The sequence below is a fragment of the Protopterus annectens genome, chromosome 12.part0, assembly GCF_019279795.1.
Source record: "Protopterus annectens isolate FY-2018-M chromosome 12.part0, PAN1.0, whole genome shotgun sequence".
In the NCBI taxonomy this organism is placed as follows: domain Eukaryota; kingdom Metazoa; phylum Chordata; order Ceratodontiformes; family Protopteridae; genus Protopterus; species Protopterus annectens.
This window is the reverse complement of record NC_056746.1, coordinates 34,663,483-34,686,694: the sequence shown is the minus strand read 5'-3', so window position 1 is coordinate 34,686,694 and position 23,212 is coordinate 34,663,483. Positions and strand designations below refer to the sequence as shown.

Here is a 23,212-nt window from a genome sequence, read left to right as displayed (position 1 = left end):
GTCTGTCTCATTATGTAGCATTTTATACGTTTCTTTTCTGTCGACCTTTCTCTAAGTCTGTCTCATTATGTAGCATTTTATACGTTTCTTTTCTGTCGACCTTTCTCTAAGTCTGTCTCATTATGTAGCATTTTATACGTTTCTTTTCTGTCGACCTTTCTCTAAGTCTGTCTCATTATGTAGCATTTTATACGTTTCTTTTCTGTCGACCTTTCTCTAAGTCTGTCTCATGTAGCATTTTATATGTTTCTTTTCTGTTGACCTTTCTCTGTCTGTCTCATTATGTAGCATTTTATACATTTCTTTTCTGTCAATCTTTCTCTAAGTCTGTCTCATTATGTAGCATTTTATACATTTCTTGTCTGTCGACTTTTCTCTAAGTCTGTCTCATTATGTAGCATTTTATATGTTTCTTGTCTGTCGACCTTTCTCTAAGTCTGTCTCATTATGTAGCATTTTATACGTTTCTTTTCTGTCGACCTTTCTCTAAGTCTGTCTCATTATGTAGCATTTTATACGTTTCTTGTCTGTCGACCTTTCTCTAAGTCTGTCTCATTATGTAGCATTTTATACGTTTCTTGTCTGTCGACCTTTCTCTAAGTCTGTCTCATTATGTAGCGTTTTATACATTTCTTTTCTGTCTACCTTTCTCTAAGTCTGTCTCATTATGTAGCATTTTATACGTTTCTTTTCTGTCGACCTTTCTCTAAGTCTCTCTCATTATGTAGCATTTTATACGTTTCTTTTCTGTCGACTTTTCTCTAAGTCTGTCTCATGTAGCATTTTATATGTTTCTTTTCTGTTGACCTTTCTCTGTCTGTCTCATTATGTAGCATTTTATACGTTTCTTTTCTGTCAATCTTTCTCTAAGTCTGTCTCATTATGTAGCATTTTATATGTTTCTTGTCTGTCGACCTTTCTCTAAGTCTGTCTCATTATGTAGCATTTTATATGTTTCTTTTCTGTCGACCTTTCTCTAAGTCTGTCTCATTATGTAGCATTTTATACGTTTCTTGTCTGTCGACCTTTCTCTAAGTCTGTCTCATTATGTAGCATTTTATACGTTTCTTGTCTGTCGACCTTTCTCTAAGTCTGTCTCATTATGTAGCATTTTATACGTTTCTTTTCTGTCTACCTTTCTCTAAGTCTGTCTCATTATGTAGTATTTTATACGTTTCTTTTCTGTCGACCTTTCTCTAAGTCTGTCTCATTATGTAGCATTTTTTACATTTCTTTTCTGTCGACCTTTCTCTAAGTCTGTCTCATTATGTAGCATTTTATACATTTCTTGTCTGTCGACTTTTCTCTAAGTCTGTCTCATTATGTAGCATTTTATATGTTTCTTGTCTGTCGACCTTTCTCTAAGTCTGTCTCATTATGTAGCATTTTATACGTTTCTTTTCTGTCGACCTTTCTCTAAGTCTGTCTCATTATGTAGCATTTTATACGTTTCTTGTCTGTCGACCTTTCTCTAAGTCTGTCTCATTATGTAGCATTTTATACGTTTCTTGTCTGTCGACCTTTCTCTAAGTCTGTCTCATTATGTAGCGTTTTATACATTTCTTTTCTGTCTACCTTTCTCTAAGTCTGTCTCATTATGTAGCATTTTATACGTTTCTTTTCTGTCGACCTTTCTCTAAGTCTCTCTCATTATGTAGCATTTTATACGTTTCTTTTCTGTCGACTTTTCTCTAAGTCTGTCTCATGTAGCGTTTTATATGTTTCTTTTCTGTTGACCTTTCTCTGTCTGTCTCATTATGTAGCATTTTATACGTTTCTTTTCTGTCAATCTTTCTCTAAGTCTGTCTCATTATGTAGCATTTTATACGTTTCTTGTCTGTCGACCTTTCTCTAAGTCTGTCTCATTATGTAGCATTTTATATGTTTCTTTTCTGTCGACCTTTCTCTAAGTCTGTCTCATTATGTAGCATTTTATACATTTCTTGTCTGTCGACCTTTCTCTAAGTCTGTCTCATTATGTAGCATTTTATACGTTTCTTGTCTGTCGACCTTTCTCTAAGTCTGTCTCATTATGTAGCATTTTATACGTTTCTTTTCTGTCTACCTTTCTCTAAGTCTGTCTCATTATGTAGTATTTTATACGTTTCTTTTCTGTCGACCTTTCTCTAAGTCTGTCTCATTATGTAGCATTTTTTACATTTCTTTTCTGTCGACCTTTCTCTAAGTCTGTCTCATTATGTAGCATTTTATACGTTTCTTTTCTGTCGACCTTTCTCTAAGTCTGTCTCATTATGTAGCATTTTATACGTTTCTTTTCTGTCGACCTTTCTCTAAGTCTGTCTCATTATGTAGCATTTTATACGTTTCTTTTCTGTCGACCTTTCTCTAAGTCTGTCTCATTATGTAGCATTTTATACATTTCTTTTCTGTCGATCTTTCTCTAAGTCTGTCTCATTATGTAGCATTTTATACGTTTCTTTTCTGTCGACCTTTCTCTAAGTCTGTCTCATTATGTAGCATTTTATACGTTTCTTTTCTGTCGACCTTTCTCTAAGTCTGTCTCATTATGTAGCATTTTATACGTTTCTTTTCTGTCGACCTTTCTCTAAGTCTGTCTCGTTATGTAGCATTTTATATGTTTCTTTTCTGTCGACCTTTCTCTCTATTAATTTTGCTTTTCTTTACTGTCTTTTCTCTTTGCTTCTGTTTTGTAAATGTCATTCTCATGTGTCAGCATTCTTATTCTGTGCATGCATTTTGAAATATCATGCTATCTAGTGAACACTAATAGTTTCTTAAAATAATTTTTGGCTCAGCTAATCCTTTCTTCTTAGCATGTTACTTGTTAAATGGATGTGCTTTGTTTTGGTTTCATTTCTGGTATCTGTACATTCACAGTTCTTAGTGACGTCTGAAATGTGTTACATTTTTGTGGATACTTTTTTGATTTGTACTAGTGAAATTAAATACTTCATGTTCTATAGTTTTCTTGAATTCAGACTGTCTGTTTAGCTTGTGTAATCTGACTTGGCATCTGTCATCAGGTCCTCTACTGCCTTCAGGTATGAAATACATTTCCACTTTTACCATGCACAGTAATAAAGAATCTCTTGCTCTGGTGAAACATTTGCATAGTTTTTGAAATATGTGTCTCACTTCTTTGCATATTTGCTGACATTTGTGAATGACAGTATATGTCAGTTACTGGCAGGTTATGAATCTCCGCAGGCGTATTTCTCATTCTCTGTGACCTTAATCTTTATCATTTCCTTTTTACTGTCATTACGATATGCCTTTCTTCTGTACCTCCTCTTTGTAGTGTTTGTTTTTTAATTGGTATTTTTTTATAAAAAAACGCTTAGCTTTGAAGTTTTGTATTGATTTCAGTCTTCTGTTCTAGTTCTTCTTTTGATATAATAAAATATGCTTGTAAGGACAAAAAGTAATATGTTTATCCATTTAAACTTGTTTTTAATGATGAAAATAAGTACCTCATCATGAATTTCTATACTATCATATTTGTGGACTTGGACATGGTACATGTTGCTGCAGTCAGCAGGCTTGCATTCAGCGAGACAGATCCATAGTTAGAGACTGGAAGTTTAATGGAAGCCCTGCATACAACAGATGCACTTAAGAAATCACTGGGAGAGTTAAAAAAATAACAGGCAAAAAAAATCTCTTTTTTCTCTCAGCAATCCTGGTCCACAGTGCAGCCATGAATGGATAGTATGGCCACCCTGAAGTACTGTGTGGTTAGGATGAAGATTACCAATCCTGGTCCACAGTGCAGCCATGAATGGGTAGCACAGCAGCCCTGACGTACTGTGTGGTTGGGATGGAGATCAGCAATCCTGGTCCACAGTTTAGCCATGAATGGGTAGCACGGCTGCCCTGAAGTACTGTGTGGTTCAGATGGAGATCAGCAATCCTGGTCCACAGTTTAGCCATGAATGGGTAGCACGGCTGCCCTGAAGTACTGTGTGGTTGGGATGGAGATCAGCAATCCTGGTCCACAATGCAGCCATGAATGGGTAGCATGGCCACCCTGAAGTACTGTGTGGTTGGGATGGATATCAGCAATCCTGGTCCACAGTGCAGCCATGAATGGGTAGCATAGCCGCCCTGAAGTACTGTGTGGGTGGGATGGAGATCAGCAATCCTGGTCCACAGTGCAGCCATGAATGGGTAGCATTGCCACCCTGAAGTACTGTGTGGTTGGGATGGAGATCAACAATCCTGGTCCACAGTGCAGCCATGAATGGGTAGCATGGCCTCCCTGAAGTACTGTGTGGTTGGGATGGAGATCAGCAGTCCTGGTCCACAGTGCAGCCATGAATGGGTAGCATGGCCGCCCTAAAGTACTGTGTGGTTGGGATGGAGATCAGCAATCCTGGTCCATAGTGCAGCCATGAATGGGTAGCATGGCTGCCCTGAAGTACTGTGTGGTTGGGATGGAGATCAGCAATCCTGGTCCACAGTGCAGCCATGAATGGGTAGCACAGCCACCCTGAAGTACTGTGTGGTTGGGATGGAGATCAGCAGTCCTGGTCCACAGTGCAGCCATGAATGGGCAGCACGGCCGCCCTGAAGTACTGTGTGGTTGGGATGGAGATCAGCAATCCTGGTCCACAGTGCAGCCATGAATAGGTAGCACAGCCACCCTGAAGTACTGTGTGGTTGGGATGGAGATCAGGAATCCTGGTCCACAGTGCAGCCATGAATGGGTAGTATGGCCACCCTGAAGTACTGTGTGGTTGGGATGGAGATCAGCAATCCTGGTCCACAGTGCAGCCATGAATGGGTAGCACGGCTACCCTGAAGTACTGTGTGGTTGGGATGGAGATCAGCAGTCCTGGTCCACAGTGCAGCCATGAATGGGTAGCACAGCCACTCTGAAGTACTGTGTGGTTGGGATGGAGATCAGCAATCCTGGTCCACAGTGCAGCCATGAGTGGGTAGCACAGCCACCCTGAGGTGCTGTGTGGTTGGGTTGGAGATCACAGTTTTCCTTTTTTTTAGAGAGAAGCTGAGCCAAGATCTTACTATGAGACTTTAGTAGTACTGCACAGACTTGGCACTGGAAAGGCTCAGAAGCCTTAGGGTGGACTGCATTTCCCTCGATGCACTGCATTTACCTATGTTAGCCAGTGTATATATGTGGTCAGCTATACCCAACTTTCTCAGGCTTGTTGAAAGTGGAGTTTGGTTTCTGTATGAAGACTGCTTATTGCTGGAACTTCTGGAAGATTAGAGAAGCTCTATATTTGTTTATGCTGATATAAACAATTTATATAGTGATCTACTTGTGTGTAAATGTTAATTTAAATAGTTTATTTCTTGAGATTCGGTCTGACTGAAATAAAAAAAAAATTGTAGGAGTATATCTCTCAACCTCTTGTTCAAAAAACATGGACAAAATCAAATGTTATGGGAAGCAAAGTCTGAAAAACAGGCAGATGTTAAATATTGCCTAGTAAATAAGATTAAACAGAGTCTGTAAAATCAGGGACAGCTGAGAACTATGGTATACTGCTGTCCATGAAGAATGACTTGCCAATGTTGGATTACAAAATGGCGTGCTGGAGATATTGCCATAACATTTACTGAACTAGATCAACTAGGCAATAGTGGATGGCTGGCAACAACGACAGCAGGTTTATAATAACTAGGCATACAGTCAAGGAGACCTTAAAGAGCCTAGCCCAAATTCTCAGTTGCTCCAAAGCCCTTCAGGGTTAAGTGGCTTGCTCAATGTCACTCAATAGGTACAAAGGTGGAAAGATTCAAACCCTGCTCTAGATGAGGTCATACACAGGCAGAAGTAGGAAATGGCTATGCACCACAGACAAGTGAATTTCCAATGTGTTGTACATTGCTCCCTGTAGGGCTGGATGAGTGCATGCATTCCCTGTAGGGCTGGATGTGTGCATGCATTCCTTGTAGGTGCTGGATGTGTGCATACATTCCCTGTAGGGCTGGATGTGTGCATGCATTCCCTGTAGGTGCTGGATGTGTGCATGCATTCCCTATAGGTGCTGGATGTGTGCATGCATTCCCTGTAGGGCTGGATGTGTGCATGCATTCCCTGTAGGGCTGGATGTGTGTATGCATTCCCTGTAGGGCTGGATGTGTGCATGCATTCCCTGTAGGGCTGGATGTGTGCATGCATTCCCTGTAGGTGCTGGATGTGTGCATGCATTCCCTGTAGGGCTGGATGTGTGCATGCATTCCCTGTAGGGCTGGATGTGTGCATGCATTCCCTGTAGGGCTGGATGTGTGCATGCATTCCTTGTAGGGCTGGATGTGTTCATGCATTCCCTGTAGGTGCTGGATGTGTGCATGCATTCCCTGTAGGGCTGGATGTATGCATGCATTCCCTGTAGGGCTGGATGTGTGCATGCATTCCCTGTAGGGCTGGATGTGTACATTGTTCCCTGTAGGGCTGGATGTGTACATTGTTCCCTGTAGGGCTGGATGTGTGCATGCATTCCCTGTAGGGCTGGATGTGTGCATGCATTCCCTGTAGGTGCTGGATGTGTGCATGCATTCCCTGTAGGTGCTGGATGTGTGCATGCATTCCCTGTAGGTGCTGGATGTGTGCATGCATTCCCTGTAGGGCTGGATGTGTGCATGCATTCCCTGTAGGGCTGGATGTGTGCATGCATTTCCTGTAGGGCTGGATGTGTGCATGCATTCCCTATAGATGCTGGATGTGTGCATGCTTTGTTATTCACTGTAACTGCTTAACATTTAGTTTCAAGTAACATGCCAATCTGTCCTGTAATTCTGATGGTAAGGATGCATTAGGGTAGAAAGAACTATCCACTGTGGCCTTGGGAGCTCCTAGTGGAGTCAGTGGAATGCAGCCAAGCCCTAAGCTTCCTAGCAAAAACATGTGACAGTTGTGTTAATAAGGCATTATCAACTTTACAAATTCAGGCTGTCTTTGAATGGTATGGAACAAATTGAGTGCCCTGAGGAACGTCTTCACATATGGAACTTAGTAGTCTCAAAATGAATGCATCCCATAGCACGTTGTCAGAATTCCGCAGACATTTCTTGACTTTTGTAGCAGATTAGCTACACTGTATCTCACAACAGCCTTCTCAAATATTGAACCATACTATAAGCATGGCAAAGGGGTATTTGTATATTTGCTTGATAGTCACAAATGCAGTCTGTACTTTTGTCAACTATACTGCCCATATTGAGGGGATAATTACACTATTCTCCAAGATGTGGTGAATCACAGGTAGCAATATTTAACAACTGGAGCAGATAGGAAAGCCCTAAAAACTTGCCTTGCAGTGCCATTCTGACACATTGGCTTATATAAGTATCATCTGCAGCCTTTGAACAATATTACTTCCTGATGGATGTATCACTAGCATTTCCTGTCAAAGGGTAGAAGAGGTGGCTGTAAAGGCTTGCCACCATTTGTACTTGTGCAGCTGGTCCCCTACCTGAAGAGTAGGACCCCTTGGTAACTATCCTATGAGTCTGCATGTCCTGCTGTGACTGCCTTCCTTGAATGTGTGCATGCCTCCATGTATGCATGCATTTGTGATACATCTTTTCTTGACATGCCTTTGTGTATCTTCTCTCTTTCCAGTCCACATATTTTCTTTTGCTAGACCATAGTTGGCTAGCTTTTGAATAACATATTTGTTTTGCTTGAAGTATGTAATTTGTTGTTCACAGGAAGGTGACATTTCATCAATACATCTTAAGAAAGTCATAACATATGTTGTATCACATATGCTTCTGCTGCATAGACTCTGGTATGACTTTCTACATCATTGTTAGCATGAGAGAATTTACACTGCATTGCATGTATCCTACATGCATTGCAGAGCATGTTTATACTTGCTACTACCTCGCATGTCATCACTGGTTTATGTTTGTTCTGTCCTGTGTGACACAGTGTCTGTGTCAGTTTGTGTACTTCATGCTTGTTTACTGTGTGTGATGTTATATTATACTTTAGCTAGACAAAGAGAAGTGCATTATATTTTGCTTTGCTGTTTTCTTCTGATTGTTTCATTAACAGCCCATTGCAATGTAATTTTATTGACTCAACTTATGATTTATATTTTGTGAACATTGCTTGCTATGTTGAACTATTTCACTGTGTGATGTGTTTATTAATTAGTCTCCTGCATCTTGCTCCCTTATACCCTCATAGTGTCCCCTAAATTACTTCACATGTTCTACGTAGGTGTGTTATGACATTTAGATTTCAGTTGTTATCGCTGCATGATGCATTTAAGCAAGTGCAGAGTTATAATAATGATGGCAATGTACATAACAAGCCTGCAGTACATAATAATGATAACAATGTACATAACAAGTCTGCAGTGCATAATAATGATAACAATGTACATAACAAGTCTGCAGTGCATAATAATGATAACAATGTACATAACAAGTCTGCAGTGCATAATAATGATAACAATGTACATAACACGTCTGCAGTATATAATAATGATAATAATGTACATAACATGTCTGCAGTACATAATAATGATAATGTACATAACACGTCTGCAGTACATAATAATACTAACAATGTACATAACACATCTGCAGTACATAATAATTATAACAATGTACATAACAAGTCTGCAGTGCATAATAATGCTAACAATGTACATAATAAGCCTGCAGTACATAATAATGATAATGTACATAACAAGCCTGCAGTACATAATAATGATAATAATGTACATAACAAGTCTGCAGTGCATAATAATGATAACAATGTACATAACATGTCTGCAGTACATAATAATGATAATGTACATAACACGTCTGCAGTACATAATAATACTAACAATGTACATAACACATCTGCAGTACATAATAATTATAACAATGTACATAACAAGTCTGCAGTGCATAATAATGCTAACAATGTACATAACAAGCCTGCAGTACATAATAATGATAACAATGTACATAACACGTCTGCAGTACAACAACTTGTTTTGGTAGCAATGCACAGCTCCATTTCAAGGTAATTACCTTTAACATATTTTTGCAAGAGTATATTACATGCATCAGGTATCATGCAGTTAAACTAAAGGTCTTCTCACAAGTAAAGCACAAGTAGTGATAAAAAAGTGTTGTGTATTCAATTTGGATGGATAGTACAGGAGAACATGTATTCAATGGGATTGGTTTAGCAGCACTTTTATTAAGAAAAAGATATGCATAATGTTGTGGATTATGATATTGTTCCTCATCTTAAACAACATTTTATGTGTTCAAGCATGGATGCCGAGAAGTTTACATGAAGAACTCAGTGCAGTGATGTTCAAGAGGTAAATTGTGACATCCATGGTAATGACCATGTATCATGTGACTGGAGAAACCCTCATGACGTCTATGGTAATGAGCATGTATCACGTGACTGGAGAAACCCCCATGACATTCATAGTAATGAGCACGTATCGCGTGACTGGAGAAACCCTCATGACGTCTATGGTAATGAGCACGTATCACGTGACTGGAGAAACCCTCATGACGTCTATGGTAATGAGCATGTATCACGTGACTGGAGAAACCCCCATAATGTTAATAGTAATGAGCACGTATCACGTGACTGGAGAAACCCCCATGTTGTCCGTAGTAATGAGCATGTATCACGTGACTAGAGAAACTCCAAGGATGTCCATGGTAATGAGCACGTATCACGTGACTGGAGAAACCCCCATGTTGTCCAAAGTAATGAGCACGTATCATGTGACTGGAGGAAACCCCCATGTTGTCTAAGGTAATGAGCACATATCACGTGACTGGAGAACCCCCCATGTTGTCTATGGTAATGAGCACTTATCACATGACCGTAGAAACCCCCATGTTGTCTATGGTAATGAGCACGTATCACGTGACTGGAGAAACCCCCATGTTGTCTATAGTAATGAGCATGTATCACGTGACTGGAGAAACCCCCATGTTGTCCATAGTAATGAGCACATATCACATGACTGGAGAAACCCCCATTTTAATTCTTTGTAGTACACAGAGCTTCAGCTGCTTTGATGTATTGCTCACAAAAAAATAAAAAATTAAAGTGTAGCAGCTTGAAGTATATTATGACTTTGAAAGACATGAAACAGAGGTGACAGACAGCAGCCAGAAGCTAAGTTCTTCTGATACAATAACAGCTTTAAAAGCTGTGAAACTCTTCAGTCAGCTTTGTGTGTATGTTGGGGGCAATAAGAAGTGTTTTGCAGCTTTTAAACCATGTTCTTGTGTTGTTCCTTATTGGATGCTATGTGTGCTCTAGTGCAAGACTAGAGCATAACAGCTATGGAAGGTGCATAACAAAAGTTGTTATGCATCTCTTTGATGTTAAGGAAGTGCATAATAAGGTAACGTTTTCTATTATTTGGAAGCATACTCAGTATACATCATGTACTACAAATTTAGCCACCATAGTACATAAGGTGGTGAAGTATGGACATCACATTCAGAAATCTGAGATACTTGTATTTAATTAAATGATATTGCTTTTGTGTACATAGTGTAGGTAGCTCATATGCATGTGTGTAAGCACTGCATTTAATGCATGCCTGATGTCATGCAGGATGTGAAAGGCTCATTCTGTGTGCCTTGTTACAAATAAGACATGCTTTCTGCTCCTCTGCCTCTGTTCTCCGGTCACTCGGCACCATGATGGCCAACTCTCCAGCCATGAGTATAGCAGCTGTAAAATAATAGCTTTGAATATATTACAGTGGAGAAGATATCTGTGGATTTTTAGAAACACTGAATCCTAGGTGAACTGTTTTCTGTGGCTTTAGAATGCATATTGCACTGTGCATTTAGATTGTAATTGTTTTTTCTGGTACATGGTTTTATATCCTTTAAGTGTAGGTGATATTGTGCCGTGGCTTTTTATGCCACAGCGTCAGTTAGACGTGCCATGTTTCTGACAGTCACTCACTTCTTGCTCACTCTTCTGTTTTACTTTTGATATTCACAAATATCTGTTTGCATCGTGCACAATTCACGTGAAGAGTTACTCTTGTGGTGCCCTGTTGATTCCTTTCTCATATACACTTTGATGTACTTTTCAGTCTGTATGCATTTGTAATTGTCAGTTTTATATGTACTGCCTTTGCTGTTATTTAGATTTATAATGTTACTGTCTTGGATTTGATGTACTTTTTGTGTGTAGTAATATTTCCTTAGAAGCCTTTCTATTGCACATGTCTAAACATACAATCTTAGAATTTGTTTAATAAAACTTCTGCTGCCCTTGGACCAGGGTCGCATCTGAAAAGGCTTTGAGTACCAGTCCACCCATCTTGTAAACAAATATTAAAATAACAAAAAATAAAACGCAGGATGTGCATATCTCTAAGTCATTGTTTAAAGTGCTATGAACTTAAATATTTGTATGAACCCTGTCATTTTAGTATAGCAGGAAAAGACTGAGGTATACAGATATGTCAGCAAACATACTCAGTAGCGTAAACAGAGCTTTTTGGTTTTGTGAAGACTAGGGCTACAAGTTATGATATATTGAAACAAGACTTGCAGTTTTTCATTCATTGGCATGTCTCAATTTAATGACAAATTTGTTATGTATTGCCCATGCACTATATAATATTTTGATACAGACTTACAGAATGTGACAATTTTCTAAATCAGCATGAAATAAATTTATTTCAGGATTTCTGTGGTTTCTGGCATAAAAATAAACAATAAGTCTCTCCAGATGAATTTTGTTGGATCAAGAGAGCAGAAAGGAGGACTAATTCTTACACTTCAGGGGGATTTTCAGCACAATATGAAAAGCTTAGGAATCATTCCGCAACATCTTTACATGGATGGAGTTCTGTTATTCAAATATGGCATTCAGGAAGGTATGTTTATTTGTTGTTTGTTAAAAAAGTGTGTGTGTGTGTGTGTGTGTGTGTTTGTGTGTGTGTGTGTGTATGTGTATGTGTCTGTGTGTCTGAGAGAGAGAAAGAAAGAGAGAGAGAGAGAGAGAGAGCAAACGCTGATTACTAAATAAATGGAAATCTATAACCGAGTTTAAAAATATGAATTGCTTTTTGAGTGGCATTTTCATATTTGAAAACAAATTTTCAAAGCATTATATATTAATATTTGTAATGGACTGTACATGAGTGTATTCTTGGTACTTACTCAGCTACTATATTCTGCAGTCCTTCTGCAGTTCAGTCAGCCAAATAAAACTTAAACATATTCTCTCAATTCACAGCAACTTATGCATTGAATACATTCTAACAAAGAGAAATGTTAGTAAAGAGAAGCATGTTGTTATTCTTCTACACATATGAATACTATAATCATACCTTATATTTGTTGAAGAAAAACTACAAAGCCCTCCATAGTTTCAGAGCTCACTGAATACTTTAGAGCCAGGAACTTCAAACTAGTAGTGTGACTGGGCCATAACCAAATTATGCATTCAAGTCACTGAAGCCAATAAATTCACATTGAGAACAAAGTGAAGCTCAAGAGGTGAATCTTAACATTCATGTGGGAATCCATAGTAAGGAGATAGGATCGGAGGGAACTGAGCACCATTCTCTGTAGGCATGGAGATTTATTTACTCCATTTAATAGCAGTTACAGAAAAAAGGTGTACAAATACAAAGTGTTTCACAGTGTTGAAAGCCATGAAACACTAAGTGCAGCCACATAGATGTTGGGCAAAAGTAAATGTCTGTCCATTGAATAACCAGGATTAAAAGCTGTTAGGCAACTTCACTTTTGTTTCCTGTGATCATGAAATATTTAACAGCTGTTAAAGTTATGAAAATGCTTTGGACACTGCCCTCTGGTGGCTTTAGCGTAGGTCTAGAGCTTAGCAGCATTGAAAAGTCCTGAAAGATACTTATCAAAATTGTATTTTTCCAGAATCCAGAATTCAAAGCATAATCATGGCGCTCTGTGCATTACACAGTATCATGGCGCTCTGTGCATTACACAGTATCATGGCGCCCTGTGCATTACACAGTATCATGGCGCTCTGTGCATTACACAGTATCATGGCGCTCTGTGCATTACACAGTATCATGGCGCTCTGTGCATTACACAGTATCATGGCGCTCTGTGCATTACACAGTATCATGGCGCCTGTGCATTACACAGTATCATGGCGCTCTGTGCATTACACAGTATCATGGCGCTCTGTGCATTACACAGTATCATGGCGCTCTGTGCATTACACAGTATCATGGCGCTCTGTGCATTACACAGTATCATGGCGCCCTGTGCATTACACAGTATTTCACTGTATCCATGTAGAATCTTCATCTAATGGGACTGTAACAGTTGCTGTTTGTCAATAAATCATTTCTATCTGTCTATATATATATAGATACATAGATAATAGACAGACATAGAAAGAAGGATAGATATTTTTGGATTTTTTGGTGTTTGTGCCTTCCAGCACTCCTTGATATCAAACTTCTCACCACAACCCTAATCTCTAAATAAAATAAAGTCTAGATATGCAGCAAAGATAAAAGCCCTCTCCATAAAGGTGATGCCTCAACGGATCCTGGAAACTATCGCCCCATAAGCCTGACTAGCTTGGTCTGCAAAGCTATGGAAAGGATCATCATGGACCTCATAAATAAAGATATTGGGGACCTACAGACACTGGATCCTACCCAGTTCGGCTTTGTTAAGGGCAGATCCTGCCTCTTAAACCTGGTTGATTTCTTTGAAACAGCAGTCACCAAGGCCATTGACGAGGGGAAGGTGGCCCACACAGCCTACCTGGACCTCGCAAAAGCCTTCGATACAATACCCCACTCGGGCATTATAGATAAGCTCACCAGCTTAAATATAAACCCCTATGTCACTAGATGGGCTGCAAACTGGCTCAAGGACAGAACCCACATGGTTAGAATTGCTGGAGCCATGTCAGACTCCAAACCAGTTACAAGTGGTGTCCCACAAGGCTCAGTCCTGGGACCTCTTGTTCGGTATATATTTCTCAGAGGTACAGGCCAACACGGAAGGACTGTGGCTGACCAAGTACGCAGATGACTGCAACCTGGGCGCCATAATCGACTCTCCAGCTGACACAAGCATCCTCCAAAAGGGCCTCATAGAAACAGACAACTGGTGCCAGAGCCATGGCCTCAAGCTAAACGCCAAAAAGTGTATAGTCATCCCCTTTGGCAAAAACAAAGTGCCCACAAATTACCACATAGGTGGTAATCCATTAAGTACAGAAGAAGTAATTAGGGACCTGGGGACCCAAGTTGATAGCAATCTCTCATTTGACAACCACGTGGCCAAAGTGGTTAGAAAAACATTTTATATAGCCCACCTAATCATGAAGGGATTCACATCTAGATCAGGGAGGTCATCGTGCCTCTTTACTCATCCCTCATCAGGCCCATAATTGAGTACAATGCCCCTTTTGGGATGTACCTTACCAGACACCTGCAGCAACTGGAAAGACCCCAAAAGTACCTCGCCAAGAGGATCAAAGGGCTCAAACAGATGCCATATGCTGCCCGGTTAAAGAAACTCCAGCTCTACTCAGTGGCATACCGCCTGTTCAGAGGCGATCTGTGCCTGACGATAAAGCCATGTCCAACCCGGAATTAATGGACATGCTGCACCTCAGAAAATCCAAATCCCATCGAGCTACATGCTCGAGAGACTTGAACCTCAGCACTGAAATAAATAGGACATGCTGGAGGGACAGATTCATAACCCAGAGGCACCCTTCACTCTGGAATAAAATCCCAGTCCAGGTTAGGCAGAGTCCCTCATTGACTCTCTTCAAGAGGAATCTTGATGAGTGGATGGGAGATCGTAGGTTTACCCCGGGTATCACTTCTGTGTCACTGTTAGACAGAGGCACAGTATACTAACCTCGAAAAAGGGCATAGCAAAATAAATTTAAAATGGGTGGCGAAAGCCAAACACATACTGGCTAGGCTTACAAATGCCCTAGGGCAGATAGCCTAGTATGAACCTATGAACCTAAGTTTCTAATAAAACCACCTATTAATGTACTCTGTGGTTGGGTAGCCTTAAGAGTATCATATTCAGAGATTACGGAATTGGGAACAAAGCCTTAACATAGTGGGGTAAAGACACCACTGCAGACACTTAACCTTCAAATGCATTACAATCAAATGTTTCAGTAGTATGGCTGCAATGAAGTTCCAGGTATGTTGACTAAAAGACAAGTTTGGGATTCAAGCCCTTCAGAGCTTTACTGCTGTTGAGGAGTTTGCTCTTCTGAATCCTTCAGGGAATGTCAGTTGGCTTGGTGCTGTTCCTTTGTTGGACAGATGAGTTCCCTTTGGAAAAAAAAACTTCTGTTATTTATGTTCGTTTATTATTAATATTTTCCTCTTCTGGAAAGTTATTTTAAAGCTAGGAGATTCTGTTTTAATGGACTATCATGACGCTGTGTTATAATTTTACACCTGCTAGTTTAAAAGTTGTTTATAGTAACTGTAAATCATTTTTTTCTATGAAGAAATTGTGTTATTTGTACTTTGTGGAGCTGGCAACATGTTTTAAAATGTTTTTCTTGCGTCTGAGTTTGATAAAAGGACTTTATTGCTGCTTAATTTCCATGTGAGAGGGGCACCATTTTTGGCTTGATCATGGAACAATCTGTTGGTCTTTTAACTGGTCCTTCTTCTAGCCAGAAAAAGTAAAAGTTAAGCAAACTGCCTTTGCCATCACAGCCGGCTAGCATTTTTCTAGGCTGCCAGTGGGTAACTCTGCTGTGGCTATTTGTTGTATCTCAGAACACTCATATTTTACACCGGATACCTCTAGTGTAGCACCTACAGCCACTATTGACCAGGGATTAGCCATGGCCACCATGGCTGTTGGGGTCCCCTCGGTTGGTAAGGGAAGGGAGAGACACTATTTTTGGTCCTGGGAGAGGGAACAGGAAAGACTTCCCTGTTTTGTCAGGATGTTGTGCCCATACCTGCTGCTGCCATTAATAACAATATTGGTCCCAGTTTTCGTATAAAAAAAAGAAAACTAAGCATGTATCTACTCCTCTTCAAATTTCCTTAGACAGAGTTTAATTCAGGCTATTAATCCTTCTTGTAAAGCAGTCTCTGGTAAAAAAAGAAAGATACCTCCTTTCCTGGACAGATTCAAGATGCTGAATCTGGACAGGAAGACCCCTATGGATGGCTGCAGGGTTTCTCCTCAGATGCCTAATTCAGACTCAGACGAGAGCTCAGTTTCTGACTGTTCCTGTGGGGTGTTCTCTTTCTCTGAGACTATTTCTAGAATGTGCCAGTTTTTTCAGTTGGAGAACACTGAGATTTCTCCGTTTCTCAGAAAATACTGTGAGCTGTTGCAGAAACAATTTACAAGAACCTGCACCTATTTCTCCAGTTCTTTCAGGTTTGGAGGATGTTCATAGATTCATAGGTTCATAGGTTGGTACTAGGCTATCGGCCCTAGGGCTTATACAAGCCTAGCCATAACAATTCCCTGGATATTTATTCCCACAATATTTACTTCTCTGGACCCCTGTCTTGCAGGGTGACTGACATGATCCCCGGGGTGAATTTCCTATCTCCCATGCAATCATCAAGGTTCCTTTTGAAGAGGGCCAAGGTGGTGCTCTGCTTGACATGTATGGGCAGTCAATTCCAGAGTATGGGGAGTCTCTGGGTCAGGAACCTATCCCTCCAGCATGTTTTGTTCATTGTGATGACAAGGTTTAGATCCCTGGAGCATGTGGCTCTGAGGGATTGGGATTTCTTTAAGTGGAGCATGTCCAACAGCTCAGGGTTTGACATGGCCTTGTATGTTAAGCAGAAATCGCCTCTGAGTAGACGATATGCCACAGAGTATTGCTGGAGTTTTTTTAGACGGTCAGCATATGGCATCTGCTTTACGCCTGTGATTCTTTTAGTGAGGTATTTCTGTGGCCTTTCCAGCTGTTGCAGATGTCTTGTGAGGTACATACCAAACGGGGCATTATACTCTATAATGGGTCTAATGAAGGATGAGCACAGTGGGACAATGGCCTCCTTTTTTCTGGATGAAAAGCCCTTAGTGATGAGGTGTGCCACATAGAAGGATTTCCTGACTGTTGTGGCGATGTGGTTATCGAAAGTGAGACCACTGTCCACCTGTGTCCCTAAATCTTTCATCACACCTTCAATGTTTAGTGTACTGCCACCTATGTGGTAATTCATGGGTACATGTTTTTTTCCAAAGGGGATAACTATACATTTCTTGGCATTAAGCTTGAGCTCATGGTTCTGGCACCAGGCATCTGTTTCTGTAAGGCCCTTTTGTAGAATATCCACATCATTTGGGGATTCAATAATGGTTCCCAATTTGCAGTCATCTGCGAACTTTGTTAGCCAGAGTCCCTTAGTGTTGGCCTGTACTTCAGAGAAGTAGATGCCAAACAAGAGTGGTCCCAGGACTAAACCCTGAAGTACTCCACTTGTCACTTGTCTGGAGATGGATTTGGAGTCAGCTACTTTTACAGTCTGGGTTCTGTCAGTAAGCCAGTTGGCAACCCATTGAGTGACATAGGGATTTATGCCCAGCTTAGTAAGTTTATCGATGATTCCGGAGTGGGGATGGTGTTGAAGGCCTTGGCGAGGTCCAGATAGGCTGTGTAGACTGCCTTACCCTCGTCCACAGCTCTGGAGACTGATTCGAAGAAGTCAATCAGGTTCAGGTGACAAGATCAGCCCTTCACGAACCCAAACTGGGTGGGGTCCAGTGTTTAAAGGTTGCCAATGTCTTTGTTTATAAGTTCCATGATAATGCTTTCCATGCCCTTGCAGATCAGGCTCGTCAGACTGATGGGACGGTAGTTCCCGGGATCCAAGGTGGATCCCCCCTTGTGGAGTGGGATAACTGTAGCTGTGCGCCACTCAGTGGGCATGAAGCCTAAGGTGAGGCTATGATTAAACATAACACTTAGGTGAGGTGCCAGTTCATTTTGTAGCTCATGTAGTACACAGCCTGGGATGTCATCTGGCCCCATGGATGCTGTATTCTTAGCTTTGGAGAGTGCGGTTTCTACCTGTGTGGCCGTGATTACCAGAATTTGGCAATCTTTTGGTATTGAGATGGGCCCTTTAAGGGGCGAGAGGGGGGGTGAAGGTGGCACTAAATCGGTCTGCCAGGATATTGGCAATATCCTTGGGATCAGTATGTTTAATGCCATTCTGTTGAAGCTCAGAGCAGATTTGAGCATTGCCATTTAGATTCTTGACATAACTATAGAATGCCTTGTGGTTGTTTTTGGAATCTTTGGCAATTTTATTTATGTAACTAGCTTTTGAGGATTTTATGAGGAATCTCAGCTTCTTACTGAGGCTGGTGAGGGAGTTTTTTGCATCCTGGGATCTTCCTCTTTTCTCCAACAGTTTCTTCCTTCTGTTGTATAGTTTGTTTATAGCAGGGGACCACCAGATTGGCTTCCTTTTTTTGGAGGAGAGCATCTTGGTTCTATTTGGGACGGCACGATTCATGCACAAGTGGATGTGCTCATACAGTGCTTTAGTGTAGGATTCTGCAGTCGAACTTTCAGATTCCGTCTGCATGGGTGTCATGAAGTTTGTCACTTCTGATTTGAGTAGCATGAAGTTGGCTTTGGAGAAGTTTTTTAAGGAGGTTTCCTTACTGGGGGCTGGGGGTTTATGGTCAGACCTGACCAATGAGGGAGTGACCACTGGTGTGGAGCATCTATCTCCCATGTTGGTAATGACCAGGTCTAGGATATTGGAGCCCCTGGTGGGACAATGGATTAGTTGATCCAGGGCTTTGGAATTTATGAATTCCAAGAACCATTGGGAAAAGAAGTTGGTACCCGAGTAGTTTTCCCAGTTAATGGCAAGGTAGTTGAAATCACCCAGTATTAGGGTGTTTGGTTGCATCTTAATATTTTCCAGTATGTTTAGAAAGGTGTAGTGAGAATCTTGGGGCATGGTGGGGAATCTGTACCAAGCTACAGTTTGGATTGCAGTCTTACCTAGTGTTAGTTGCACCTGGAGAATTTCAGATGCATTGTGTTGGGCAACTAGCCTGGAGGTGTGAATATCCTTAGTGAATATGTACACTCCTTCACCTTTAGTGTTTCGGTCTTGGTTTGGTGGTCGAAAAGTGTGGTAAGAGTTATAGCCTGGTATTGCAGGGGTGCTCTCTGGAGCCTTGAACCAAGTCTCAGTTACTGCACAGATATCGATGTTCTCCATTTTTAGGAGTGCCTTGAGAGAGTGCATTTTGAGGTTTAGACTTCTAGCATCTAGTAGCATTACCTTCATATTTTGCATGCTTGTATCTGTTACGGTGGTGGTTTTGTCCTTTGAACCTTGCCTAAAAAAGGCACTATAGGGGTGGCAAGAGCTTTAGTGTACCCCCTTTCTGCAGACCTATCCTTCAGGTCTATTAATTCATCCTGAAAGTCATTCTGATTGGCTGTCACTCTAGAAACTCTTAACGCTTGCCCTTTTACCACGTTCCTAAAAACATGCTTCAGATGCATGCTTCTTCTATGAAGCAGAGTATTCCTGTGACGCTCCTTCCTATATATCTTTATAATGAGACCTCTGTCATTGTTTTTAAGTATCTTGATGTCCAAGAAATCGATCTCTCGATGAGAACTATTCATATCAAATTTGAGAAACACAGTACTATTGTTGCCCTCTTGGTGAAAAAATTCCAACGCTGATTGACTCCCATACCAAATAAGGAAGAGGTCATCTACAAAAAACCTGTAGAACACAATTTGGTTCTATCTCTGTGTCTCAAGTATGTTATCCCTTTCCCAAGTTGCCATAACCAAGTTGGCATAACTGTTGGCACTGGATTTGCCCATGGCCACACCATCCTTCTGTAGATATAATTGATGGCCAAATAACGTAACATTGTTCTCAGCCACTAATTCCATAAGGAAACAGAATAGGTCAATAAACCTGTGTTTATAGGACCTGTCATAAATCAGACATTGTCTAAGCATCTCCACTCCAATATCACTAAGAATTGATGTAAACAGAGAATGTACATCTAACCTAATTGAGGCATGGAAGCAATGCAGCCATCTCAGATGAACCGCTGAGAAAGAAGGCCAAAGTTACTAGGCCAGAGAAAGCGACTGCATCACCGAGTTTAGACATCCTGCCAGCTGTGGATTTATAAAATAATATAAATTTATAAAATAAATAATTTACAAAAATAATGGAGAAATGCATCCATCAACAGTTACTTAATCACCTTCTAAGACACAACCTCCTAGCTAATTGTCAACATGGGTTTCGACCATTCCATAGTACTACCACTGCCTTACTATCCTTTATTGACTCTATTAATACAAACCGCAACAATAATACTTCTTCTGCATTTTTGGTAGACCTGTCTAAAGCCTTTGATATGGTCAGCCATGAACTTCTCCTCCATCATTTAAAATCCCTCTCTCTAGACAGTCAGGCCTTAAGCTGGTTCATATCCTATCTCGACAACCGTAAACAAGCCGTACTCTGGGATAATCAACTCTCCGATCTCCTCCCAACTTCAATAGGAGTCCCTCAGGGCTCTATCTTAGGTCCTCTACTATTCTCCATTTTTATAAATGACCTTTATCTAGCCACTCCTCAATCAACTTGTATTCAATATGCAGATGACACAACCATAATTTGCTCAGCCCCAACACAAACTAAGCTGCACAATCTCACACAAAATACCTTCACTACTATAGAGCAATGGTTCTCTAATCACTGTCTCCTCCTCAACCCTAAGAAAACCAAACTTCTGCTCTTTTCACCCACACACAAGTCCCCTTCTATTAACTCCACACTTACATCTAATGATGGTACCCTCATCTCTCCAGACCAAACCACTAAACTCTTGGGTATTACTATTGACAATCAACTAAAATTTGACACTCATATTAACTCTACAATAAAAGCTACCAACAGAAAACTTGGTTCTCTCTATAGAATCAAATCTTTCCTAACTCCCAAAGCTAAAACTACCATAGCTAGATCCCACTTAATCTCTACCCTACTTTACGCTTCTCCCATTTACACTAACCTTTCTAAGTATAACCTCAACAAACTAACTTCATCATACAACAACATTGCTAGATTTGCTACTGATTCCCCTTACAGGACTCATCATTGTCTTAATCTTAAACAACTAGGCTGGCTAGAACTACCCTATCTAATACAATCTTACCAACTTACTATTGCCCATAAAGCCCTTTATCACCCTGACAACACTCCTATGCTCTCCTCTCTAATACAACCCTACAAAATCAGAAAAACCTACGCTCTTCTAACAAGATACTGATTCAAACTTCCCTATCAAATAACTCAGCAGGTGATTCCACATTCTCCAACTCAGTCGGCAAAATATGGAACCAACTACCGCAAGACCTCACTACCACAACTTCACTCCCATTATTTAAAGCTAAACTAAAACATTTCCTTTCCAAACACTGGCTATGCTCCTGTAACAACCCTGACTAACCATTTTTTTCCCTTCCAGCCATCTGCCTTCTTCTTACTCTTAATTCCTGCTCACTAGAAGTTTCCTCTTCAGAAATGTCCCTGTCACTCTTTTTTTTAAATGGAATCATATCTATATCTTTTTCTCAACATTCTTTCATTGTTATAATTGACTTTGCTAGCACTGTATTTGTATTTCTAGTATTGTCCCCTGCTAAGCCTCCCACTGAACTCTATTGTATATAGAACTTGCTGTAGGTTTTACTTATGTTTTTATTGTATCGTATAACTTTGTATTTCCCTCACCTGTGATATTTTAACTTGTTTTTATAGATTGTAGTGGAGCTTTTCTCCTCGGGCCTCCACTGAAAATGGACATGTATCCAGTTGGACTAGCCCGGTTAACAAATGTAAAATAAATAAATAAATAAATAAATAAATAGGGGCTGAGGTACGGCTGATGGCACTGGCAACTTCATTGGGTGCCACCCTAGTTTCTCTAGCCTACACGTCCATGGAGATACCTGTGACATCGGCTCTGATGACCTTTCTAGGCCTTCAGCTCCTCAGCCTATAGCAAAGACATCCTGTCTGAAAAGAAAGCAGAAGACCAGTCATCTGTATGCTCCATGTGAAGGCTTGCCAGACTGGCAGGCATTTTCTCAGTCTCTGTTTAATGCTTTTATGGCCCTTTAGGCCTGCTTCCTTCCAAGCTCCTGCTACTCTACCAACTTTGAGCCCCAGGCCTCCGTCAATGGGCCCCTTATCTCAACCTGAGACTCTAGAGGAGGACTCTTCCTCTTCTTCTTGTGATGAGTCCCACTCATATGCATCTCATCTGGCTTTTCCCTTGGGATACTGTTCTCCAGAAGAGGGCTCCTTAGAGGGTAATTCCCCACCTGAAGACATAACCTTTGGGAAACAATTTCAAAAATGAGGGAATATTTCAAATGGAATTCCACATAAATGACAGAAGCACAAAAAAGGTATTATGAACTTCTGCAGATGGAATTCCCCTTCCCCCTCAGCCATTCACTCAGTGATACCAGCACCAGCCTACCTGGACCCCTTTACCTCAGCTTCAGAAATACAGGAATCTCAACCTTCAGCTCCAAAGAGACCAGACAGGTTGCATAAAGTTCCTGATGACTTTAAATACCTCAACAAGTCTCCTATAGTAGACCCAGCTGTGATTGCTGTCTCTGCAGACAAACAATCCAGACATATTCCCTCTTCTTCCTTACTCCCATCAGACAAAGACAGTGAAATGATGGAGAGACTGGGAAAGAAAATGTACACTTTGTCCACCCTGGCTTTCAGCCATCAATTACTAAATGCATATGGTAAAGTATGCTTTGGATCTTGTCTCACAGGCCATGGATCAGTTATCCTCCATTCCAGATACTCCTATCAAGGCACAAGTTGTCTTCACCCTCTCCTTAGCTGCTGAAGTCACTAGACATTCAATTAAATGCAGCTATGATGCTGTAGAAGTATCAACCACAGGTCTGCTGCTTCAGCCTTGGTACTCCGTAGATACTCCTGGGTCAGAATACAGCCATTGCCAGATGATTTTAAAAACAAGATTATGGTTGCTCCTCTTGACAAAATCCTTCTCTTTAGAAAACGGTCAGCAGAATTGTTTAAAAACCTGCAGGAAATGAGCAAGGAGCTGCAGGACTTTAAGCACCTCTTTGTCTCACCAGTGCCTAAGCTTCACAGAAACTATCCTGTGCCAAACCAAGATTTGTCAGGAAGGTTACTGCACCACCTACTCCCAA

At 40.7% G+C, this 23,212-nt stretch overlaps 1 protein-coding gene across 1 annotated transcript in view; it reads left to right on the top strand.

Annotated features, from left to right (window-relative positions):
• Positions 1-23,212, top strand: part of LOC122816125 — a gene marked incomplete in the record, with an annotated part of 1,432,330 nt that overhangs the window by 1,189,622 nt on the left and 219,496 nt on the right. The window contains 1 exon segment of the mRNA XM_044088884.1: positions 11,647-11,840. Within this exon segment, the coding sequence (XP_043944819.1) occupies positions 11,647-11,840 (194 nt within the window).